The 21052-nt window shown below is 33.8% G+C and overlaps 1 protein-coding gene across 1 annotated transcript; it reads left to right on the forward strand.

Moving 5' to 3' along the window:
- Nucleotides 1-565: 565 nt before the first annotated feature.
- Nucleotides 566-12136, forward strand: LOC107613144 (glyceraldehyde-3-phosphate dehydrogenase GAPCP1, chloroplastic). Its single transcript, XM_016315002.3, has 14 exons — nt 566-968; nt 2158-2252; nt 2371-2438; nt 2523-2561; nt 3485-3585; nt 9103-9215; nt 9347-9446; nt 9532-9678; nt 10702-10762; nt 10883-10980; nt 11068-11210; nt 11313-11396; nt 11691-11780; nt 11886-12136. The coding sequence occupies exons 1-14, from the start codon at nt 912-914 to the stop codon at nt 11938-11940; spliced, it is 1251 nt and encodes a 416-aa protein (XP_016170488.1). The 5' UTR covers nt 566-911; the 3' UTR covers nt 11941-12136.
- Nucleotides 12137-21052: the final 8916 nt, after the last annotated feature.

Raw genomic sequence — 21052 nt, forward strand, 5'->3', positions numbered from 1 at the left:
TGGAGATAGCTACAGGGACAAACATGAGTCACAATCTAATATTTGAGAGTGTTAATTGGATAACTATAAATTTGGGGGTCAAAATTGAGGCTGGTCAAAAGTTTCAGGGGCCAAAATGAATTTCAACTCTACCTTTAGTTATATTATTATTAACAATTATTAATATAAATTTAGTTTTAATATATTATTATAATAGAGATTCATATTTAAACATTATATATTAGATAAATAATTTAAATCAAATATATAACATTATAATATTTTATAATATTTATAAAATATAATAAAACATGAATAAATAAAAATATTTATACTTTATTTTATAATAAAAATATTAATATAATTTTATATTATTATAATTTTTTTTATTTCTATCTAAATAAAAATTTTTTTTATTTATTTTTTATTAATTCAAATAGCACACAAATAACTTAATTTTTTATTTATTTTTTATTTTTTTCCTCTTATTTTCTTTCCCACGTTCAAACAAAGTGTTAATCATCGAAATGTGCAACCATCGAATTCTATGTGATGCTTCATAGGTTAAAACCCAGTCTCCATCTATGAACGACCCCAATGGCAACGTTTGAGAGATAAATAGACCTGTCGTAGACTCGTAGCTAGTAGGTTCCCCGTTTCTCCTCAGAACCTCCGCTGGCTAAAGAAAATTGCATTAAAAAAAGGAAAACTAAAAAATAAAAAAAATAAAAACACGCACCATATTATTCGCATTTCGCACATATATTATTCTCTACTATTGAAAATTTTCTCTCTCTTTTTCTTTCTTTCCATATTATACTAGTGTTCTTGGTTGTTGGTGCAAAAACTGTCTCACACACAGAAAGAAAGAAAGAGAGCGCGAGCCTCCATTCTTCTCTTTCTTCCGGCTTTAGGGTTTTCTATTCTCTCCAATGGCCGCTTCTTCCATTCTCAGATCTGCGCTCCTCTCTCCCTCCGATCGCGTCAAGGTCTCTCTCTTCTCCGTCTTCGACCTTCTTAACGTTCCGTTTCCTTCATTTTCTTCGGTTGTCTGTTTTTCCTGCTTTTTCTCAGGAAACGGGGCGGGAAACTTTTTTTGTTTTGACTTTTAGTTAAACTTAATTTGAAATTCGCTTGCCTCTGATTAAGAAGAAAACAGAGGAGAAGGAAAAGTAGCTGCAGCTTTTTATTTCGTGTTTAATTTTTATTTTCTGCGTGGTGTTCCGCTTGTGATTATGAGAGATGTTGAAGAAATTTATGCTGTTGACTCCTGGATTGTAACCATGACAGTGCTTTGTTTTCAATGCTTTGAATGATTTACAGTTTACACTGAAAGCTGGTATCTGATATTTTCTTTTGTCTTTTTCCTCTTTGCTTGAGCTGATGTCTATTCAGAACTTTTTTTTTGTTTAAATTTAAAAAAATGTGTAATAATAATTATTACAAAGATAAGATGATTCTTTGAGCCGACTCTTTTTTAAACGATTAGTGCAGATCAGTTTTCTGCTGTTGAGTTTTTTATTTTGGTGGAAGTGACTGAGTGACTCCAGTTGAGCTGATTCGGTAAAGAAATGAGCCTAATTTTTTGTTTGATCTCAGGTACTGAAAACTTCATAGGAGTTTAAGCACTAAATGAGATAGTTCATGACTTCAAGTTAGATACACAGCATAGTGTCGCTAATGTTAACAGGAATATTATTACCAATCATAGTGCTAATAAGTCGAATATAGTAGTAAAGCTCAACTTGGACTCATGAGCTATGACACTTTATATTGAAATCTTTATGAATCAAGTTGAATATAACTTATGAGCTGGGTTAATTCCCTGCCAAGTGCTTTCCCTCTAATTGTTTAGAAGCTTAGAGATCATTTTGACTTGTTTTGTGCAATTTCGGTTGATAATTTTTCATTTTGCTACCAAAATGCCTTCTTAGTTTCATCTTCTTGTCACTTAATTGGCCATCTTGTTGACAGAAGTTTGAGAACATAAGGAACGGTGACGTTTTTATAATTATTAAGGAAAGCATCCAGTGGAAGATAACAAGCATATAATGCAAACCAAGAACACTTTTCTTTTCCTCTGATAATGTCAGGGATACTGCATTCCATGTGTGAATGTATATTTACTGTATTTTCTCAGTAAAACAGTTGATTAATGTATCTCTACGTGTGATTCAGGTTTCAGGCAATGTTTCCTTTTGCAATTTAAAGGCGAACAAGTTACAGAATGGAATATTTGGAACTTCAATTCCATGTGAATCTATAGTGTTACAGTTGAGTGGCTTGAACTTTTCACTTAGGGCTCTTCTTTTTTCTCCTTTCCCCCTTTCTGGTCCTTCAGTAGTATGTAGTTTTGCTATTTGTGATCCTGATGTATTGTTATTTCCACAGAAACTGCAATGCCCGAAGTCTCCAGCCTATCAAAGCAACAGCAACTGAAATCCCTCTTCCCGTACAGAGTAAGAATATGGCAATTGTAAGTGTGTAGAATAGAGTAATTATCATGCAATTTCTTGATTCTTACTTGGCTTTGGTCTGTTTAGAATCAAGGAGCTCTGGGAAGATAAGAGTTGGGATTAATGGTAAGTTTCTTGTGATGAAGGTTCTCTTTTTATTTTTCTTGCATTTGCTTGCAGACACCTCCAATATTGAATATAAAATTTTTGCATTGGTGATAGTCTTAAGCTTTGTCTTCCACAATACGTTTATAAGGAAACTATATGGGAGTCTTGACAATCTATTGCCTTTCTTTTTGATATGTTGTTATATCAATTGCAGACATAGGATTTGCTCAACCTGTATATTCAAAGGAGCTGCTGTCATATATGAGAATGACATTTTTCAAAAACTACTTATAATCTTTTCAACTTTTGAATTGCTTTAGATGAAAATGGTGGCTATTTTGATGACTTACATTTGATAAAATCTGTCTGGTCCTATTCAACATCATAGGATCCAGTTGAACACAAACAGACAGTTTATGTGAAATCCTGATAAAAATGTGTTCAACTCATTTCCATGTTAATAATATGAAACAGCAGTTGAATATGATCTTCAACTTATGATCTAGAGTACTCAAGAACTAGCAAATCATTTGTCTGAACATGAAAAAAGTATTCTGATTTGTTATTTAGACGGTTTAGTAGCTGACAATAATCGGGTTAAAGAGCATGGTTAAGATTCCTTAAATTGTATTTGTGTTTTTTGGTGTATTTGGAGTTGTGCCATTTGTTCTTTTATTATTTATTGTCATCATTCCATTTGGTGTTCTAGATTTTCATGAGAGCATAATCCTTGAGTGCTTAAACCTCAAGTTTTGGGCTGGTTTACTTTATTGTTTTGGGTTAATACAACTACTTTAAAGTTTTATTTGCTTTTCAAGAGACTGCTTTTATTTTAAATAGTGCTTAAAATGGCATGTACTTTGTTTTAAAACACGGAGCACACTCTTAGCATGCAATGCATTCTGAAGAGAATATACGCATCTTTGTGCTGAATTGTGCAGGTTTTGGTAGAATTGGAAGATTGGTATTACGTATAGCTACTTCGAGGGATGATATTGATGTCGTAGCAATTAATGATCCTTTCATTGATGCTAAATATATGGTATGTATGTTCAATTATCTTATGGTTTTGCTCATGATCAAAATTAGGTGGTTCCACATATATAATATATGATATATGATATTGATGTCGTAACAAGTATACTCTCTTGATTACTGAAGTTTTCGAAAAGTTTCAAAAATACTTTTAAACTTGTTTTAATTGTCTCTAGTGTTTCAAATATGTTTCAAGTATACTTTTGGGTTAACATCCACCAACGAAGATGCTGATGTGACAATTGTATGCTGATATGTCACTGATGTGTGGCAACACTCGGATGATGTGCTCAGATGACTTGTCAGTGACATGTCAACGTAGGATTGTTACGCTATATGATGTCCAAACCAGGGATATGATTGTAACAGATTGAAACGCTAGGAATAAAATTGAAACCAAATGTTAAGGATAAAATTGAAATAAAATATAAAAGATGAGGGGAAAATAGTATTTACTACTCAGTAAATGTTTTATAAATAAAAGTCATATTGTTAACATCCTCAATAAATGAGTTTTATTAAAAAAAATTTGATTTTCATATTCTTATTAGTAAATTCTACATAAATATTTTTAAAAGTATTCGAGTTATTTTTATATAATAAAAATGATACATTTGAAAAACTATTTTACTAAATAAGTATATGTGGTGTTTATAATAATTTTTACTTTTAATAAAAAATGTCAGTGTTAAAGTGAGTCTCAACCAAAGTGATGCACTTTGCATTTACCGAATAGCAAGGTTCTGTAAACCGGACTGGTCATCAAACTGGTATAGTTATTGGTTTACTGGTTCAATCGGTTTAATTGTGGTTCAACCGGAATAATCATTTTATAATAAAATAATAAATAAAATATAAATAAACACACTAATGAATAGATAAGTTCATAACAAGTGCCAATGCTTACACATAGACACATTCAATTAGCACAGCATAGAACAAGTGCCAATGAATTACAATTAAGATTAGTGTTAGTAGACAAATGTATAGTTTCTACAATGTTCTCCCCAACCTTGACTCCTCCAATTACATGTATAGACTCTTTAAGAACAACAGCAAAATCAATCACCAAGTGCATGCCTGCCTCTACAAGGTGAATGGATAAGTTCATAATAGTGCAAAATCAGTCACAGGTTGTTACTAGGAAAGAAAATAGTGCTAGTATTTAACAGATCAGCAAAGTTAAAATTGAAGGTAATAAAAAGGTTGAACTCACAATTTCTCATTCAACACAACTATTGAGTGGCAGCCTCGCCTTGTATTTATGTCTAATATTTTGGTCCATGAATGTTCCCTAGGGTCAAATCTTTCAGCAGACCTAAAATTGTTAAGAAGGATCATTCTACAAATACAGAAGGAAAATATAATATCTATTATTGATATGATGGAAGAAGCATAAATGAATCCAAAATCTTAATTCAAATAATCAACTCCACTATATCCACTAGTAGCATGAGGTGCACCATTGAGTTCTACAACAGCAACAACAAATCTCTAGAAATACAACAGATTACAAATGACCTTTTAATTGAGTGATACATAATGGAGTTTGAGTAGTGATAGGTAGAGTCATCATCAAGCAGTGACAGAGCAAAGCTAATCAACCAAAAACGAGTTTGAGCACTGAGCAGAGCAACCATTACCTTCGCTGAGTGAGGGCAATGAGCAAAGTTTGAGGAAGAGCAATTGAATGTGACGGACGACGGCGACCTAGCGACGACCACGACGACGGACGACGGACGAAGAGGGAAAAACAGGTCCTGCGGATACGAACGTTGGCGATTGGCAAATCTGGGCAGGGGTTTGAGGCTTCGAGAATGATGAGATGAATGGTGATGGGTTCGAGACCCTGAGGGACAAGCATGACGGACGACTTGATAGACGACAACGAGGGATGGCGGACAAAGCTCGACTGAGCAGTATGAGGGGTTGGAGCACGACGAAGGAGCTGGCGACTGGCGAATGAGGAGGGGCTGGAGCACCACGAACAGACAAAGATCTTGAGCGCGATGGGCGGCGACAATGAGGAGAATGGCGGCAGCGGTGGTGGTAGAGGAAGCTGGGGTTTCCTTTGAGGGAGATGTTCTTTATTTTTGAGAAACTTTGAATGATGAGAGAAGAGGGAAGACCAAACCTGCTTCAATGTTCCCTTTTTTCTAAAAATAACTAAACGATGTCATTTTTGGAAAACCGGCCGGGTCCCAGTTTGGTTCAGCTATTCATTGGTTCTCAAGCGGTTTTTGATTTAGCAGTTTCGTTAGCTGAACCGAATTATAATTGCTTCCGGTTCATAATCAAACCGGTCTGACCGGTTGGTCCGGTCTGGTTTTCAAAACCATGCTAAGTAGTAAATACTATTTTTGTCTTCATGTTTAGGGGTGTATACAGATCAGATCAGATTGGGTCCAATTGCTTTTCAACTATATCTAATCCGATCCACACTCAACTTCGGATCGGATTGAATATTTGCGTGTTTGCGGCTCGCTTCGATCCGATCCGCAATCAAATATTGGATATGATTGGCAGAGAAAGAAGGATTTCTAACCTTTTTCCCCAAAAAGAGTAAAAAAATGTTTTTTCTTTACTCTTTTTAATCTATTTACTTTAAAAAAATTAACCAATATTTTCTTAAATAAATGAAATAAAATAACTAAACGTATGAATAATAATTAACTTTTTTGGTTTTCATTGTCTTAACAATAACAATTAAAATTGTCTAGCATTCCATCAACAAGAATCAACAAGTAATAATATAAGTTTTTACATTCAAACATTCCAAGTGTACAACACAAATAGGAAATTACACCAAATTTTTAATATCTATTTTTAGGGAAAAGCTCTATATCCATGTAAAAAATACATGGATGTTATCCAAGTAACTTCCTCCTCACACGCATTCCCCCATCCCACAGTCGTTTGTTATGCATGCGCCTCATATAATGTATCGCGTTTTCGTTCTTCTTCTTCTCTGTTCGCGTTTTTCTTCTTCTTCTTCTTCTTCTTCAACCTAATAAAATTCATTGTTCTTCTCTGTTCGCATTTTTCTTCTCTGCTCACATTTTTCATTATTGATCTGCATTGAATTCAACGTGATAAGCTTCGTCATTCTTCTTCTTCTTCGTTTTTTTCTTCGATCTACACTTCTGAATGGAAACAATGAATGATTCAACTTCAAATCAGTTGAATGAGGTTATTACGTTGCTGCATGCTATCAGAATAATCTTAAACATTGAACAAAGTAAAAGGATGTCACTGAACCCAACAACATTCATTTGGTGAACCGAAATCACAAAGGCCACCGAACCGAACAATGTACATGTGGTGAATAAATGGTGATCAACTTTCAATCAACAAGAATAGTATTTCTCCTCCTCTTCTTCCTCCTCCTTCTTCTTTCAAATTCTTCTTCTTCAACCTAATAAAATTTGTCATTTTTCTCTATTCGCGTTTTTATTCTCTGCTCGCATTCTTCATTATTGATCTACATTGAATTCAACGTAATAAGCTCCGTTGTTCTTCTTCGTTTTCTTCTTCGATCTACACTTCTGAATGGAAACAATGAATGATTCAACTTCAAATCAGTCGAATGAGGTTATTACGTTGAGACAACTAGGGAATGATTGCTGCATGCTATCACAATAATTTTAAACATTGAACAAAGTGAAAAGAGGCCACTAAACCGAACAACATTCATTTGATGAACCGAAATCACAAAGGCCACCGAACCGAACAATGTACATGTGGTGAATAAATGGTAATCAACTTTCAATCAACAAGAATAGTATTTCTCCTCCTTTTCCTCCTCTTCCTCCTCCTCCTCCTTTCAAATTTGCGCTCGTAGGTTCTTCTTCTTCTTCAGTTTAGTGGATAGTGTAACTAGGGTTTTGAAATTGGTTGTTACTCTGTTCAGTACTTCTTTTGCATGGAGAAATACTATTCTTGTTGATTGAAAGTTGATCACCATTTATTCACCACATGTACATTGTTCGGTTCGGTGGCCTTTGTGATTTCGGTTCACTAAATGAATGTTGTTCGGTTCGGTGGCCTCTTTTTACTTTGTTCAATGTTTAAGATTATTGTGATGCGCTTCGGAAGAATAATCCAAATTGCACTCATTCGACTGATTTTGAAGTTGATTCATTCATTGTTTCAATTCAAAAGTCCAAATCGAAGAAGAAAACGAAGAAGAAGAACCACAAAGCTAATTACGTTGAAGTCAATTCAGATCCATAACGAAGAACGCGAGTAGAGAAGAAGAAGAAGAACAAGAAAGAAAACGCGAGTAGAGGAGAATGGTGAAACCTATAACGCGAGCAAAGAAAAAGAAGAAGTAACGTTTTTTCATAATGACATGGGCGCGTATTTTCACTCTCATTAATGCGCATGGCTCTATTTGGGATTGGGCCAACTTGGTTACATGGTTACATGGATGTGTAGCGCGCCTCATATTTTTATTTGTTTTTAATATTTTTTAATTATTTATTTAGATATGTGGGTTGGACATTGAGATACATCTATAAAATCCGCTATTCCGATCTTACTTATCCACGGATCGGATCGGGTAAGATCTAATAGGACTGTGGATCTCTTAATATCTGCAAATTTTGAATTGGATTCGGATAAAAATTGCTGATACAACATGTATATCTTATTTCAATTTTATCCTTTAATATTTGGTTTCAATTTTGAATTTAGTTTTAACGCACTGTCATTGTAAAGTAGTTTTATACATACATCTAATCATGTAATGCCACATCAACAAAAATAACTACTTTATACATTGACCACGTGATCGGTCATTCGAAAGAACAGATGTGATTGAACGATTGTAAAAAACGTTTTACACTGTCAGTGTATCAAAATTAAATACTTCAATTTCATCCCTAATGTTTTAGTGTTTCAATTATGCTCTTGGATTGAACAACATAGGACGTGACAATCCTAGACTGACGTGTCACTAACACCATCTGACGGTTGCAACACGTTAGTGACACGACAACATACATTTCTTTTATCAGTGACACGACAACATGCAATTCTTTTAAAAACTTCAGGGACAAAAGGAACACTTTATCTAATATATGTTTAGCATAGTATGTGTACATATGCATGTATGCGTCTCCCCCAAACATTCTAATTATTTTATTTTATTCACTAGTGTGCAAGAAATCCTATTTGGTTGCTTAAGATTTAAATTTATATTTTAGATTTCTCTATATTTGAAGCTTACGCTGTTGCCAGAGCCATCTTATCTTATGTTCCGTTTCTGCCTGATTCAATTGTGATGTTCTGCCACTTGAAGTCCACCTTGTTGCTTGGACCATCTTTTGAGAAATTGGACTGGTTGTACAGTTATAGACTTTTGTACTCCCCTCTTTACAAATTCTTTTCTTTATTGTTGTATATACTTTTTTTGGGTCAACCTTACCAGGATAAGATTGGTTTCATTTTGTAGCTATATTATTCATTTCATTTCTGCTGCTTAATTTGGTTATCTTTATAATTTTTATCTTCTCTCTCTCAGGCTTACATGTTCAAGTATGATTCTACTCATGGGCCTTTCAAGGGAACCATTAAGATTCTTGATGATTCTACTTTGGAAATAAACGGGAAGCAGGTTAAGGTTGTGAGCAAAAGGTGTGTTGAGTTAAACCTCAGAATTGAAATGGATGATATAGATGTGATTCATTCATTTACTATGTCAGTGGAGGTGTCAATGAATGACTTGCAAATTTTGATTTACCTGAGCACTTTATTTTTCTTTTCAGAGATCCAGCGGAGATCCCTTGGGGTGATTTTGGGGCTGATTTTGTTGTTGAATCTTCAGGAGTTTTCACAACAGTGGAGAAAGCTTCTTCTCATTTGAAGGTTTATATTTTCAATTACCTATGTATTTCTCTCTCCTCTCTGTTAGCTTGAAATCTTAATTTGGCTTTATCTTATTATACTGTAGGCTGGTGCAAAGAAAGTCATAATATCAGCTCCATCTGCTGACGCACCAATGTTTGTGGTAGGAGTGAATGAGAAGACATACAATACAAACATGGACATAGTTTCTAATGCAAGCTGTACTACAAATTGCCTTGCTCCTCTTGCCAAGGTAAGATTTGATATCCTGTAACGCTAAGCTTTTATCTTTCTGTATAATGAGTAAATGACGATGTTTAATGCTTTGGCTTGTAATTTAAAAGGTAAAAAGATTTAGGATTTAGAGCTTCAGGAAGCATGATTAGAAGTTTGAAAAATCTTATTGCTCGTGTGTTAAGTACTTTAGGAAAGTGGGAGGCCGCACCTAGTTGTTAAAGGGGAAGAACCACTTTCGTTAAATACAACATCAAGCATTCCATACTACCCAATGTGAAAGGGACTGACCCTAGAGAGGCGATGTCTATGACGGCTTCACTCTATTAATAATCGGTATTCACCTTACTTCAGCCTATAGTTAACTCTTTTCATAGCACCGACAACCAAGGCTCTGATATTATTGTTAAGTATCTAAGAAAAGTGGGAAAATCACATCTTGAAAGCTAGTTGTGAAAGGAAACCACTCTCTTGAAATGGCACCCCACATAGTACCCAAGTCCCTAACATTATGTGACTTCCAAACAGGGCAAGCCTGTTAGGAGGCTTTCTATCAGTGTTTTATAGACATGAAAGATGAAGTTCACTATATTCTTATTTTTGGCTGTTGGATCCAGCAGTTGTGCTTTTTATGTATACTGGGGCTTGCCCTTTGAATGTTGTAGAGAAAGGTAGTGAAAATCACAACTCACTAATTGAATCACTATCAAACCTTTTCAATACTGTCATCCTCTGCCAATATTTAAGGCATCAAACTACTGTAGAGCAGTGAACATACGGTGTATAGCGCTGATCTAATCCATTAAACCAGATGAATCCATACTCTATAGTCTAGTGACTAGTAGTAGTTTCTCTTCCTTATAAGATATCTTGTAAGGAGAGATGGAATGGAGATAAAAGCATATCAGATGATTTGGAAACTAAAATTGCTATCTAAAAAATTTAATGTGGTGTTCGCTTCTACATCCATCCTTAATTTCATTTCGCACTTTACAAAATCATGTAAAATGATTGTTTAATCATTCCTCCATCTAATCCTCAGGTGGTTCATGAGGAGTTTGGTATTGTTGAAGGTTTGATGACAACTGTACATGCAACAACAGGTCTCTTTTACATATTAGTTAATCACATCTTATTTCTTCTATATAATTATTTTTGTTTATTTAACTATGACATTATATGCTGACACGTGGCTTAATATGATTTTCATTACTGTCAATCAGCAACGCAAAAAACTGTAGATGGTCCTTCCATGAAGGATTGGCGAGGGGGAAGAGGAGCAGCTCAAAATATAATTCCAAGCTCAACTGGTGCTGCTAAGGTAAGAGGATGACGACTTTGAAGATAATGTATGCTTACAATTTTCAGTATAGGTTATGAGGTTTGGTTTGTGTTCATGAACTCAAAGGCCGTTGGAAAAGTTCTTCCTGAGTTGAATGGAAAGCTCACTGGGATGGCATTCCGTGTCCCTACCCCAAATGTTTCTGTTGTGGATTTAACTTGTCGGCTTAAAAGGAATGCTTCCTATGAAGATGTGAAAGCAGCGATAAAGTATGTTTACTAATTTGTTTTTACTCTGGCTTTTAACAATTTTTGAGTTTGGATTTTTCTCTATTCTTTTGGATTTGATTGAATTTTTGTTAAAAATTGAAGGTATGCCTCAGAGGGATCATTGAAAGGAATTCTTGGGTACACAGATGAGGATGTGGTCTCTAATGACTTTGTTGGTGACTCGAGGTAAATTTTGACTTGCTGGCTTGGATTTGGTCTTGTCTATATCCAGTTTCATTTATAAATAAAATGGAAGAGGGTTTTACATATATTCCCTTTTCAGAAGCCAGAGGCCTAAAAGCAATATCTTTGTTTTAGTCGAGACATTCGCACTTATATAAACATGTTAGATTTAATGTGCGAGACATAAAACTAAACCTTCGCATATATTCCTTTGATCTTAGATTAGAATTACTACTCAATTGGTCCCTCCACTTGTTTAATAAGGTGCTTATCCTAAATGAAAATTATTTTGAACAGGTCAAGTATTTTTGATGCTAAGGCGGGTATCGGGCTCAGTGCTTCGTTCATGAAGCTGGTTACGTGGTATGACAATGAGTGGGGGTACAGGTATGTGAATGCAACAGCTTCTATATTTGCTTTCACAATAACACACTTTTTAGAAGCAGTATTTTTTATCTATGCTAATATGCTCTTTGACTGGTTGTCTTTCAGCAACCGAGTGCTGGACCTTATAGGGCACATGGCATTGGTGGGAGCACGCAACTGATCACACAATAATCTGTTTTGGCTGTTGTCATTGATGTCGCAATTTTAGCTGGTCTTGAGTTAGGTTAAAATTTGTAGCTTGCGTAGGTCATGGGAATTTTCGGTTTTGATCCTATATTGTTTTTATAAGATGTGAGGTTAATGATCACATCATGTACACTGGTAAAATATAAAATAAAATTGAAGACATTATTATATGGGCAGTTGTACTTGTATGATGTCTTGGAAGTGGTGCAGACGAGAGCCAAGCGCAGCAAAGCCCAAGTTAAAGTTGGATTCACTAAAGTTCACAAGCAAGTTAGCTAGTTATCTTGAGTTCACAAGTTGGTTTAAATAGAATAAACGTAATCAGTACAAAAAAAAATTAGCTGAAAATTCAGGTGCAATTGACTTCACGTGAAGTTGAAAACTTGAAAACTGAGAGTTGTTAGATAAAAATTTAATCAAATAAGTTAAATTATTTAACTGCTTTTAGCAATTACGTAAAATTGACTACACTTGAATTTTTACCAAAAAACTAGCCAAGTTATGTTCCACGAATAGCGGTTTAGTTAACAAATAGCTAATAAAATAAATTATTAAAAAATGACATTCTGTAAAAATATCAAGGATAAAAAGTCTAACTTTTTATTATTAATTTCGCTAAAATAAAAGTATGCATTTTAAGGAAATGCCTTACTCAGGCTATGTCGGATCTTGATAAAGAAGTATTTGTTATCAAAATTTTCTCAAAGTTGAATGTTTAATATAAAAAATATTGAGTTAATGTTTATTATGTTCCTTATAGATTGAATAGGTCCAAATATTTTTTCTATGTAAAAAAACATAAGTAACCTTTTATAATGCGAGTCAAATTAATTTTCCAAATAATGGTTCATGCGTGTGCTTACCCAAATCAAAATAACTGTCATATATCAAATTACCAAATAAAATAACAGATAAAAAATATATTATTCTCCGGGCGGAGGTTTTGCTTCTGCACCCGATCAAAAATGGCAAAGTAGGGGCGCTGAAGGGTATAGAGAGTACGATTATCCAATCAAAACCATTTGAAACAGCGGCTCTGTACTCGTTTAGTACGATTATCCAGTTTTTTTTATGTGTTCAATTTATGACTTAATAACTTATGGGAAGAATTTCAAATGTTTTTGGAGTATCGGTGCTCTAGTGATTTTAATTATTAATCTCAATTATAAAAAGTTATAATGTATATTAATTAATATCAACCGTTAACATTATTGAAACACTAGTGTTCTAGAAACATTTAAAAATTTTCCTAACTTATGTACTTGTTAGTTTATTTTATGAGGCTTAAAGACTCAATGACTAATGTTATGTGGTTTATTTTGTGATTTTTTTGGTTAAACTTTTAAAGATTTGAAGTTTATCAAATAATGGATATTAGATGATTTTTATTGAAGTATGAATTTAATCATGTATTGTGGTTTTCCTTTCACTATTACATATTTACAGAAATTTTTTCATTTTTTCCTTTTTTTTTTTTTGCAATTTGTTTTAAATTTAATTTTCATCAGATACCCAATCATTCGAATGAGGCAGTTCCAGTTGCGTTGGAAAGCTAACATCCGAGGCTTCAAAGATATGCAATTTTCCATAGTTGCCATGCAGTTAGGCGATGCGTACGCATGGGCGACGCGTACGCATAACAGAGCCACGTGCTGCACGTATCAGAAAATGTTGGGGGCGATTTCTGGGCTCCTTTTGGCCCAGTTTCAAGCCCGAAAAACACAGATTAGAGGCTGCAAAGTGGAGGAATCACATTCATTCATTGACACAACATTCATTCACATAATTTTAGGTTTAGATGTAGTTTTCTAGGGAGAGAGGCTCTCCCCTCTCTCTAGGTTTTAGGGTTTTAGGTTTAGCTTTTCTTAATCTCAGATTTCTACGTTGCTTTAATCTAGTTTCTCTTCTACTCTTATTTATTCTAGCATTTTAGTTTCTCTTCTCTTGGTGATTTATCCACTTTAGTTTATGAATTCTTATGTTAGATTTGATTCTCTATTTAATGCAATTTGAGGTATTTCATATTTATGATTGCTTTCTTCTATTTGTGTTATTGATGCTTATAATTGGTTGTTTAGATTTTATTGTCTCTTATTACTTTTCTATACTTTTATGTTGTGCCTTCCAAGTGTTTGATAAAATGCTTGATTGGATTTTAGTGTAGATTTCTCTCCTATTGGCTTTGGTTGAGTAATTGGAGACTCTTGAGTTATCAAACTCCTTTGTTGATTGATAATTGAAATTTGCTAGTTGATTTGGATCCCTCTAAAGCTAGTCTTTCCTTAGGAGTTGACTAGGACTTGAGGAATCAAATTGATTTATCCACTTGACTTTCCTTCATAGTTAGAGGTTAACTAAGTGGGAGCAATGGACAATTCTCATCACAATTGATAAGGATAACTAGGATAGGACTTCTAATTTTCATACCTTGCCAAGAGTTTTCTTAGTTATTAATTTAATTTCTTGCCATTTTTATTTCCTTGTTCCTTATTTCAAAAACCCAAAAAGATACTTTTCCACAACCAATAATAAACTACACTTCCCTGCAATTCCTTGAGAGACGACCAGAGGTTTAAATACTTCGGTTGAATTTTATTGGGTTTGCTTTAGTGACAACCAAATTTTTGTATGAAAGGATTCTTTGTTGGTTTAGAAACTATACTAGCAACGAGAATTTATTGTGAATTCTAAACCGTCAAAAATCCGTTCATCAATATCTCTTCTTGAATGTTGCAATGGTTCTAAATCGGAATATAGAAATTCACAAGTTAGAAAGCTCAAGATTCATTGTAGATAGTTCTAAATTGGAATTTAACACTATCAAAGTTTAGTTAAAAGATGTCATAAATCAAAAGCAATAATTGGGAGTTCACTCGAGTTCACAACCAAGCCAAAAATAAAAATCTACTTTATAACTAGTTCAAGTATTTTATCAAATACCTAGAGTGCATAAACATAAAATTTCATAAATTGCAATAATAATAATATTACAACTATCCAATTCAAGAAAGTAATAATAACATCTCAAAGAAGTAAGAATAAAGCATGAAACATCAAATTCATTCATGAGAAACATAAATTCAACAAGAATTTATAAACTAAAATAGCAAAATAGAGTAAGTAACAAGAAATTTTAAGAAACAAGAGTAACAAAATAAGAAATTATAAACTAAAAACTATAATTAAATAAAACTAAAATCTAGAATTAAAAGGAAATTCATAGAGAACTCTTGAATTCTAAAGAGAAGTGGGAGCTTCTCTCTCTAGAATTCAAGGTCTAAAACCCTAAAAAAAAAGAGTGTATGATAAGGTGTTTTTGATCCCCCTCAAATCTTGCTTCATATTGCTCCAAAGTGGTTTGAAATGGGCCAAAATAGCTCCCAAATTGCGAGTCATGTGCCATTTTAAATGAGGCAGGCGATCAGACTGGTGCGTGCACACAGGTGGGTGCATGCGCACAGCACATGATTTCTTTCTCCTTTATTTCTTCGTGAAATCTCTCCTTCCGCATGCTTTTCATCCATCTTTCAAAGCCATCATTTCCTCCTAAATCTTGAACAACTTGAATAAATATATCAAAGCATCGAATGAAATAAAAGTGAAATTAATTTGACAATTTTTAGAGCCAAAAAACATGTTTTAATCAATTAGAAAAAATTTCATAAAAGCATGCAATTAGAAGGACTAAATGCAAGTTAAATCGATAAATTTCACTTATTTCAATAAAAAACTATAGTAAAATATAAATTTATCATTCATAAAACACAAAACCAAGAAATAATTTAATCTCTTTAATTTCTCTCATTTTTATCATCAAGGAGAAAAACTAAAAAGGTACATGCAGCAAGTATAAGTTCTAACAGTCCATAATTAAAGGTAGTTAAAAGTTATTACAGTCATTCATAACATAATGCAAAAAAATAAAATAGGAGATTAAAGTTAAAAAGTCTCATAAAAATAGTAGCAACAACATAGAGATATTCTTCAGGCAATGGAGTCAGATTCCTTAGCTGAACCTTCTTCTTTTTCTTCCTCCTCAGAGAAGTAGGAAAAGTCATGGAGCTCCTTGAAGTATTGCTCAACTAGTGCCATCCCTTACTTGGATTTTCTTATCTCCAACTCAAGGTCAGCTTCTCTCTCCTTTGCATTTTGGTACGCATGACCATCAAATTAGCATAGTTGGAGACTTCATGGATCACATCCTTAACAATGGATGAAAGAACCTTAATCTTGGAACCCTTGTTTTTCTTCTTCAGATTAGTGGGAGAGTCCGACATTCTGAAATCTTTAGGAAGTTCAGTGGACTATCCTCCAAAGCTTCTTCTCACTACACCACCTCATTTCAAGAATAAGTTATGATCCTCGGCATTTTTTAACAGATAGATCAACATTATAATATGCAAAAATTTTTGTAAGAAAAAGAGCAAAGGACAAGGCAGCATTTTTCTCACTTTTTACATACTTATATATGTGCCTCATCATCAAGTATGCAAAATAGTTGTGAATCCCTTTAATAAGAGCATACAACATTAGTGTATCACAAAATGTTACTTGTTAGGTGAACAACTTTGAGGGAGGATAAAGTGATCGATGATGTGATGTAGTTGGACATTGACAGGGCCAATGGCTTTATGAATGACTTGGTCATGAATGAAGCCACTACAAAAAAAAGGTCTATCGTTACGGAGCTAGTGAAAAAGGTGACCATAGGTCTATGGTCACGGTTTTTGACCTATAGTCACAGTTTTTTAACCGTGACTGGTACGGAATTTATAACCTACAAACTAACCGGCAAGTGCACCGGGTCGTACCAAGTAGTACCTCAGGTGAATGAGGGTCGATCCCACGAGGATTGATGGATCAAGCAACAATGGTAAAGTGGTTTGCTTAGTTAGACAAACAGAAAGTAGTGTTTGGGTATCAATTGCATTAACAGTAAATCAGAGAATCAGAAAGGAGACAGTAAACAAGTTGTGAAATATATATGGAGAAATAGTTAAGGCTTCAGAGTTATCTATTTTTTGGATTGACTTTTCTTACTAACTATTTTAATCATGCAAGATTAAATTCATGGCAACTATAAGTGAGTAAACCCTAATTCCTTAGACCTTTTTAGTCTCCCCTAACTTTCATCAACCACCAATTCCTTGGTCACTTAATTCCAATTAGAGGGTGAAGTTCAATTCTAGTTATATGCCACAAAAACCCTAATTACCCAAATATAAGAGGATTATATGTCATGTATCCCGTTAAGTCCAGATGATTAGAATTTAGGAGAATATATTTTCAAGCTGTTGTTCAAGTAAAGAGCTTTTCCAGGTTATACAAGAACTCAATTAGAACCAAGGTCATATTTCCATTCCACCCAGATTCATAAAATAAAGAACGAAAATAATTTTTGAATTACAAATTAGTACATGAATTAAAATAGAAAAGTAATATTATCAATCCATATAATAGACAGAGCTCCTAACCTTAACAATGGAGGTTTAGCTGCTCATGGTTCAGAGAGAAAACTAGGATTCTGTAAAACTGCAAATTACGGAATAAGATAGAAGAGAAGAGAAGAGCCCGAATGGCTGATTCTTTTTCCTTTTATATTTAATCCTAATAAATTTAAAATATATTTCCTAAAACTAAATAATATCTTTTTCTAATTATAAAACTAATAAAAGTTTAAATCAAAATTAATTTAATTGATTCACATATGCCTGTAGACGAATTGGGGACCACTTGACTCATTAAGGTTGACGCCGAACTTGAAGAACTTCAAGTTTGTTGTGGAGGAGGCAGCGTTGCTTTGTCTTGCTTTCCTTGAGTTAAACTCAAGTTCGGCGTGGAGATGGCAGTGCGATTTCTCTTTGGAGGCTTTGAGCTGGCGCCGAACTTGAGCTTCCTCAAGTTTGGCGTGAAGTGGTCTGTATGAAATAGAAAAAAAGGGTATACTATTATATATATTTGAAAAGCTCTGAAAGTTAGATTTCGAATGTCGTTGGAATCACGTCAATTGGACATCTGTAGCTCAAGTTATTCCTATTTGAGTGCAAGGAGGTCAGGTTTGACAGCATCATTTGCTTTCTTCATTTTCTGCTACAAAACTCCGTTAAATCCATCCGAATGCTACCTGAAATAAATAGAAATTGCAAACAAATCAAGGTAGCATTCATAGTGGCTAAAGGTAATTAAATATTGATTAAACTCAATAATTTGAATGCAAATTCACTAGGAAAAGATAGAGAAGATGCTCACGCATCACAACACCAAACTTGAGTTGTTGCTTGTCTTCAAGCAACCAAAACTAACATAGGCCTAGGATGTGAATTTGCATGAGAGTGAGTGTTCAATTAAGCTCTTGTCTATTCTTGAAGTGGGGTTTACACACTGTAATCCTAAAGAGTTTTGGCATCTCACTCTCCTTTGAATAAGAGGAATGTCACTGTCATTCGGAATTAGAATCCGGATAATATTATGAATTCTCTAATCTTTTATACTTCAGTTTAATTCTTGAACACAAAAAATTTTCTTTCATTCTCTTTTCTTTGGCGCTTTGCACCTTGAGCCTAGTCGTGACTTTAAATTCTTTGTCTCAAGCTTTACTCGACACAAAAATACCACAAGGCACTTGACTGGGATACTCTCTTTAAGTTCTGATTTTTCTTTCAGTTATTCCCAGACAGTGGTGCTCAAAGCCTTGGGCATACTCTGCTAAATTCAGTTGATCTCGACTCTTAGTGCTCTGTCTCAAGGATTACTTGACACATTTACACCACAAGCATATGACTAGGGAAACAACTCTTTGAGCTTTTAATCATGTCTGACCTCCCTAGTCATTGATGCTCAAAGCCTTGGACCTTGCTTTTATTTTTCTTTTGCTGTTTCTTTTGCTTCAAGGATTAAGCTTTTGTTTACTTCAGAGAATTCATAATAGTTCTCTAAATTCCTATTCCTTATACACCAACATCCTTTGATTCAAAATCATAGATAACACCACCACATTTAAGTAAATAAGACTGACGTTAGAATTTTTGCCAGTAAAGAATTTCATAAAAATATTCGCGTTGTAGATATAGTCTCTAAACCGACAGAAATCCCTTCGTACAAACGTTTTGGTTGTCACAAGTAACAAATCCCTTAAAAATTGATAACCGAAGTATTCAAACCTCGGGTTGTCTTCTCAAGGAACTGTAGGGAAGTATGTTCTTATTATTGGTTATGGAGATTGTAGAATTGGGGGTTTTAAGAATGAGGGACAAATATGACAGTTGATTTAAATAGCAATTAAAATAAATAAAAAATACTGTAAAGCAAACTTTTGGCAAGGTATGAGAAATTGGAAGTCCAGGCTTAGTTATTCTTATCAACAACAATGAAAGTCGAATCTTAATTCCACTTAGTCAACCTTTACTAAAGCAAAGGAAAGTCAAGGGACTAATTGGCTTGATCTTCGAATCCTATTTATTTCCTAAGAAAAGGTTGGGATTATTGAAGTTCAATTCAATTAGCAAAGATAACAGTTATCAATTATGTTGAGATAAGATAACTCCTGAGTTACTGCTTTCTTAACCAAAACCAAAAGAGGAAAAAGTAAAATTGCTGGAATAAAAATGCCTTCAGATGTAAAGCAACAATAACATAAATTAAAGAAACCAATTATGAATTGAAATACCTCAAATAACATTAATAAGTGAAATTGTAATCTAACATGAAGAGTTCATAAACTAAATTAGAAGAATAAATAAAAATAAAGAACATGGGATTGAGAGTTACTCCTAAAACAAAGAGAAGTCCTAAATCCTAATCCTAAGAGAGAGAGAGAGAGAGGAGAGAACCTCTCTCAAAACTAGATCTAAAACATGAGAAGTGGAAATTGGCGAGCTCTCCCTGAATGGATGCATTCCCTCACTTCATAACCTCTGGTTTATGCCTTCTGGACTTAGATTTGGGCCAAAAAGGGCTTCAGAATTCGCTATGAGCGTCTTCTGCAATTTATGGTGCGTGGCTTCTGTCACGCGTCCACGTGGGTCATGCGGTCGCATCATTCGGAGCTTTTCCTTGCCACGCGGTCGCGTCAGTCATGCGGCCGCGTCGCTGCTGATTCGCGCTTGGCACGCGATCGCGTCGTCCATGCGATCGCGTGGACATCAGTTTCTTCAAGGACTCCATTTTGCGCTTTCTTTCTATTTTTGTATGTTTCCTTTCCATCCTTTGAGTCAACTTTTTGAGAAGATAAGAAGTTAGAAAAGATATTTTAAAATCAACTTTTTGAAAAAGATATGATTTTGAAAAAGATAAGATAAAAAGATATTTTTGAAAAGACATGATTGAAATTAGTTTTGAAAAAGATTTGATTTTTAAAATCACAATTAATGACTTGATTCACAAGAAATCACAAAATATGATTCTAGAACTTAAAGTTTGAATCTTTCTTAGCAAACAAGTAACAAACTTGAAATTTTTGAATCAAAACATTAATTGATGATGTTATTTTTGAAAATTAGGAGATAAAGATAAGAAAAAGATTTTTGAAAAATATTTTAAAAATTTTTGATAATAAATAAGAAAAGTGAAAAAAATATGATTTTTGAAAAAGATTTTGAAAAAGATAAGATTTTTAAATTGAAAATTTGATTTGACTCATAAGAAACAACTAAGTTTTAAAAAGTTTTGAAAAAGTCAACTCAAATTTTCGAAATTTATGAGTGAAAAAGGGAAAGATATTTTTTTGATTTTTGAATTTTTATGATGAGAGAGAAAAACATGAAAATGATGCAATGCATGAAAATTTTTAGATCAAAACAATGAATGCATGCAAGAATGCTATGAATGTCAAGATGAACACCAAGAACACTTTGAAGATCATGATGAACATCAAGAACATATTTTTGAAAAATTTTTGATGCAAAGAAAACATGCAAGACACCAAACTTAGAAATCTTTGATGCTTAGACTCTATGGATGCAAAAATGCACATGAGAAACAAGAAAAGACACAAAACAAGAAAACATCAAGATCAAACACGAAGATTTACCAAGAACAACTTGAAGATCATGAAGAACATTATGAATGCATGAATGCAATTTTCGAAA

Source organism: Arachis ipaensis, chromosome B8 (assembly GCF_059453495.1).
Source record: "Arachis ipaensis isolate K30076 ecotype BB chromosome B8, ASM5945349v1, whole genome shotgun sequence".
Lineage (NCBI taxonomy): Eukaryota > Viridiplantae > Streptophyta > Magnoliopsida > Fabales > Fabaceae > Arachis > Arachis ipaensis.

Excerpts from the sequence above, each read along its gene's own strand:
- LOC107613144 (XM_016315002.3), top strand. The coding sequence starts at position 912 with ATGGCCGCTTCTTCCATTCTCAGATCTGCGCTCCTCTCTCCCTCCGAT. Across the intron at positions 3,586-9,102 it reads TCATTGATGCTAAATATATG|GCTTACATGTTCAAGTATGA; the intron begins GTATGTATGTTC and ends TCTCTCTCTCAG. Across the intron at positions 9,679-10,701 it reads GCCTTGCTCCTCTTGCCAAG|GTGGTTCATGAGGAGTTTGG; the intron begins GTAAGATTTGAT and ends TCTAATCCTCAG.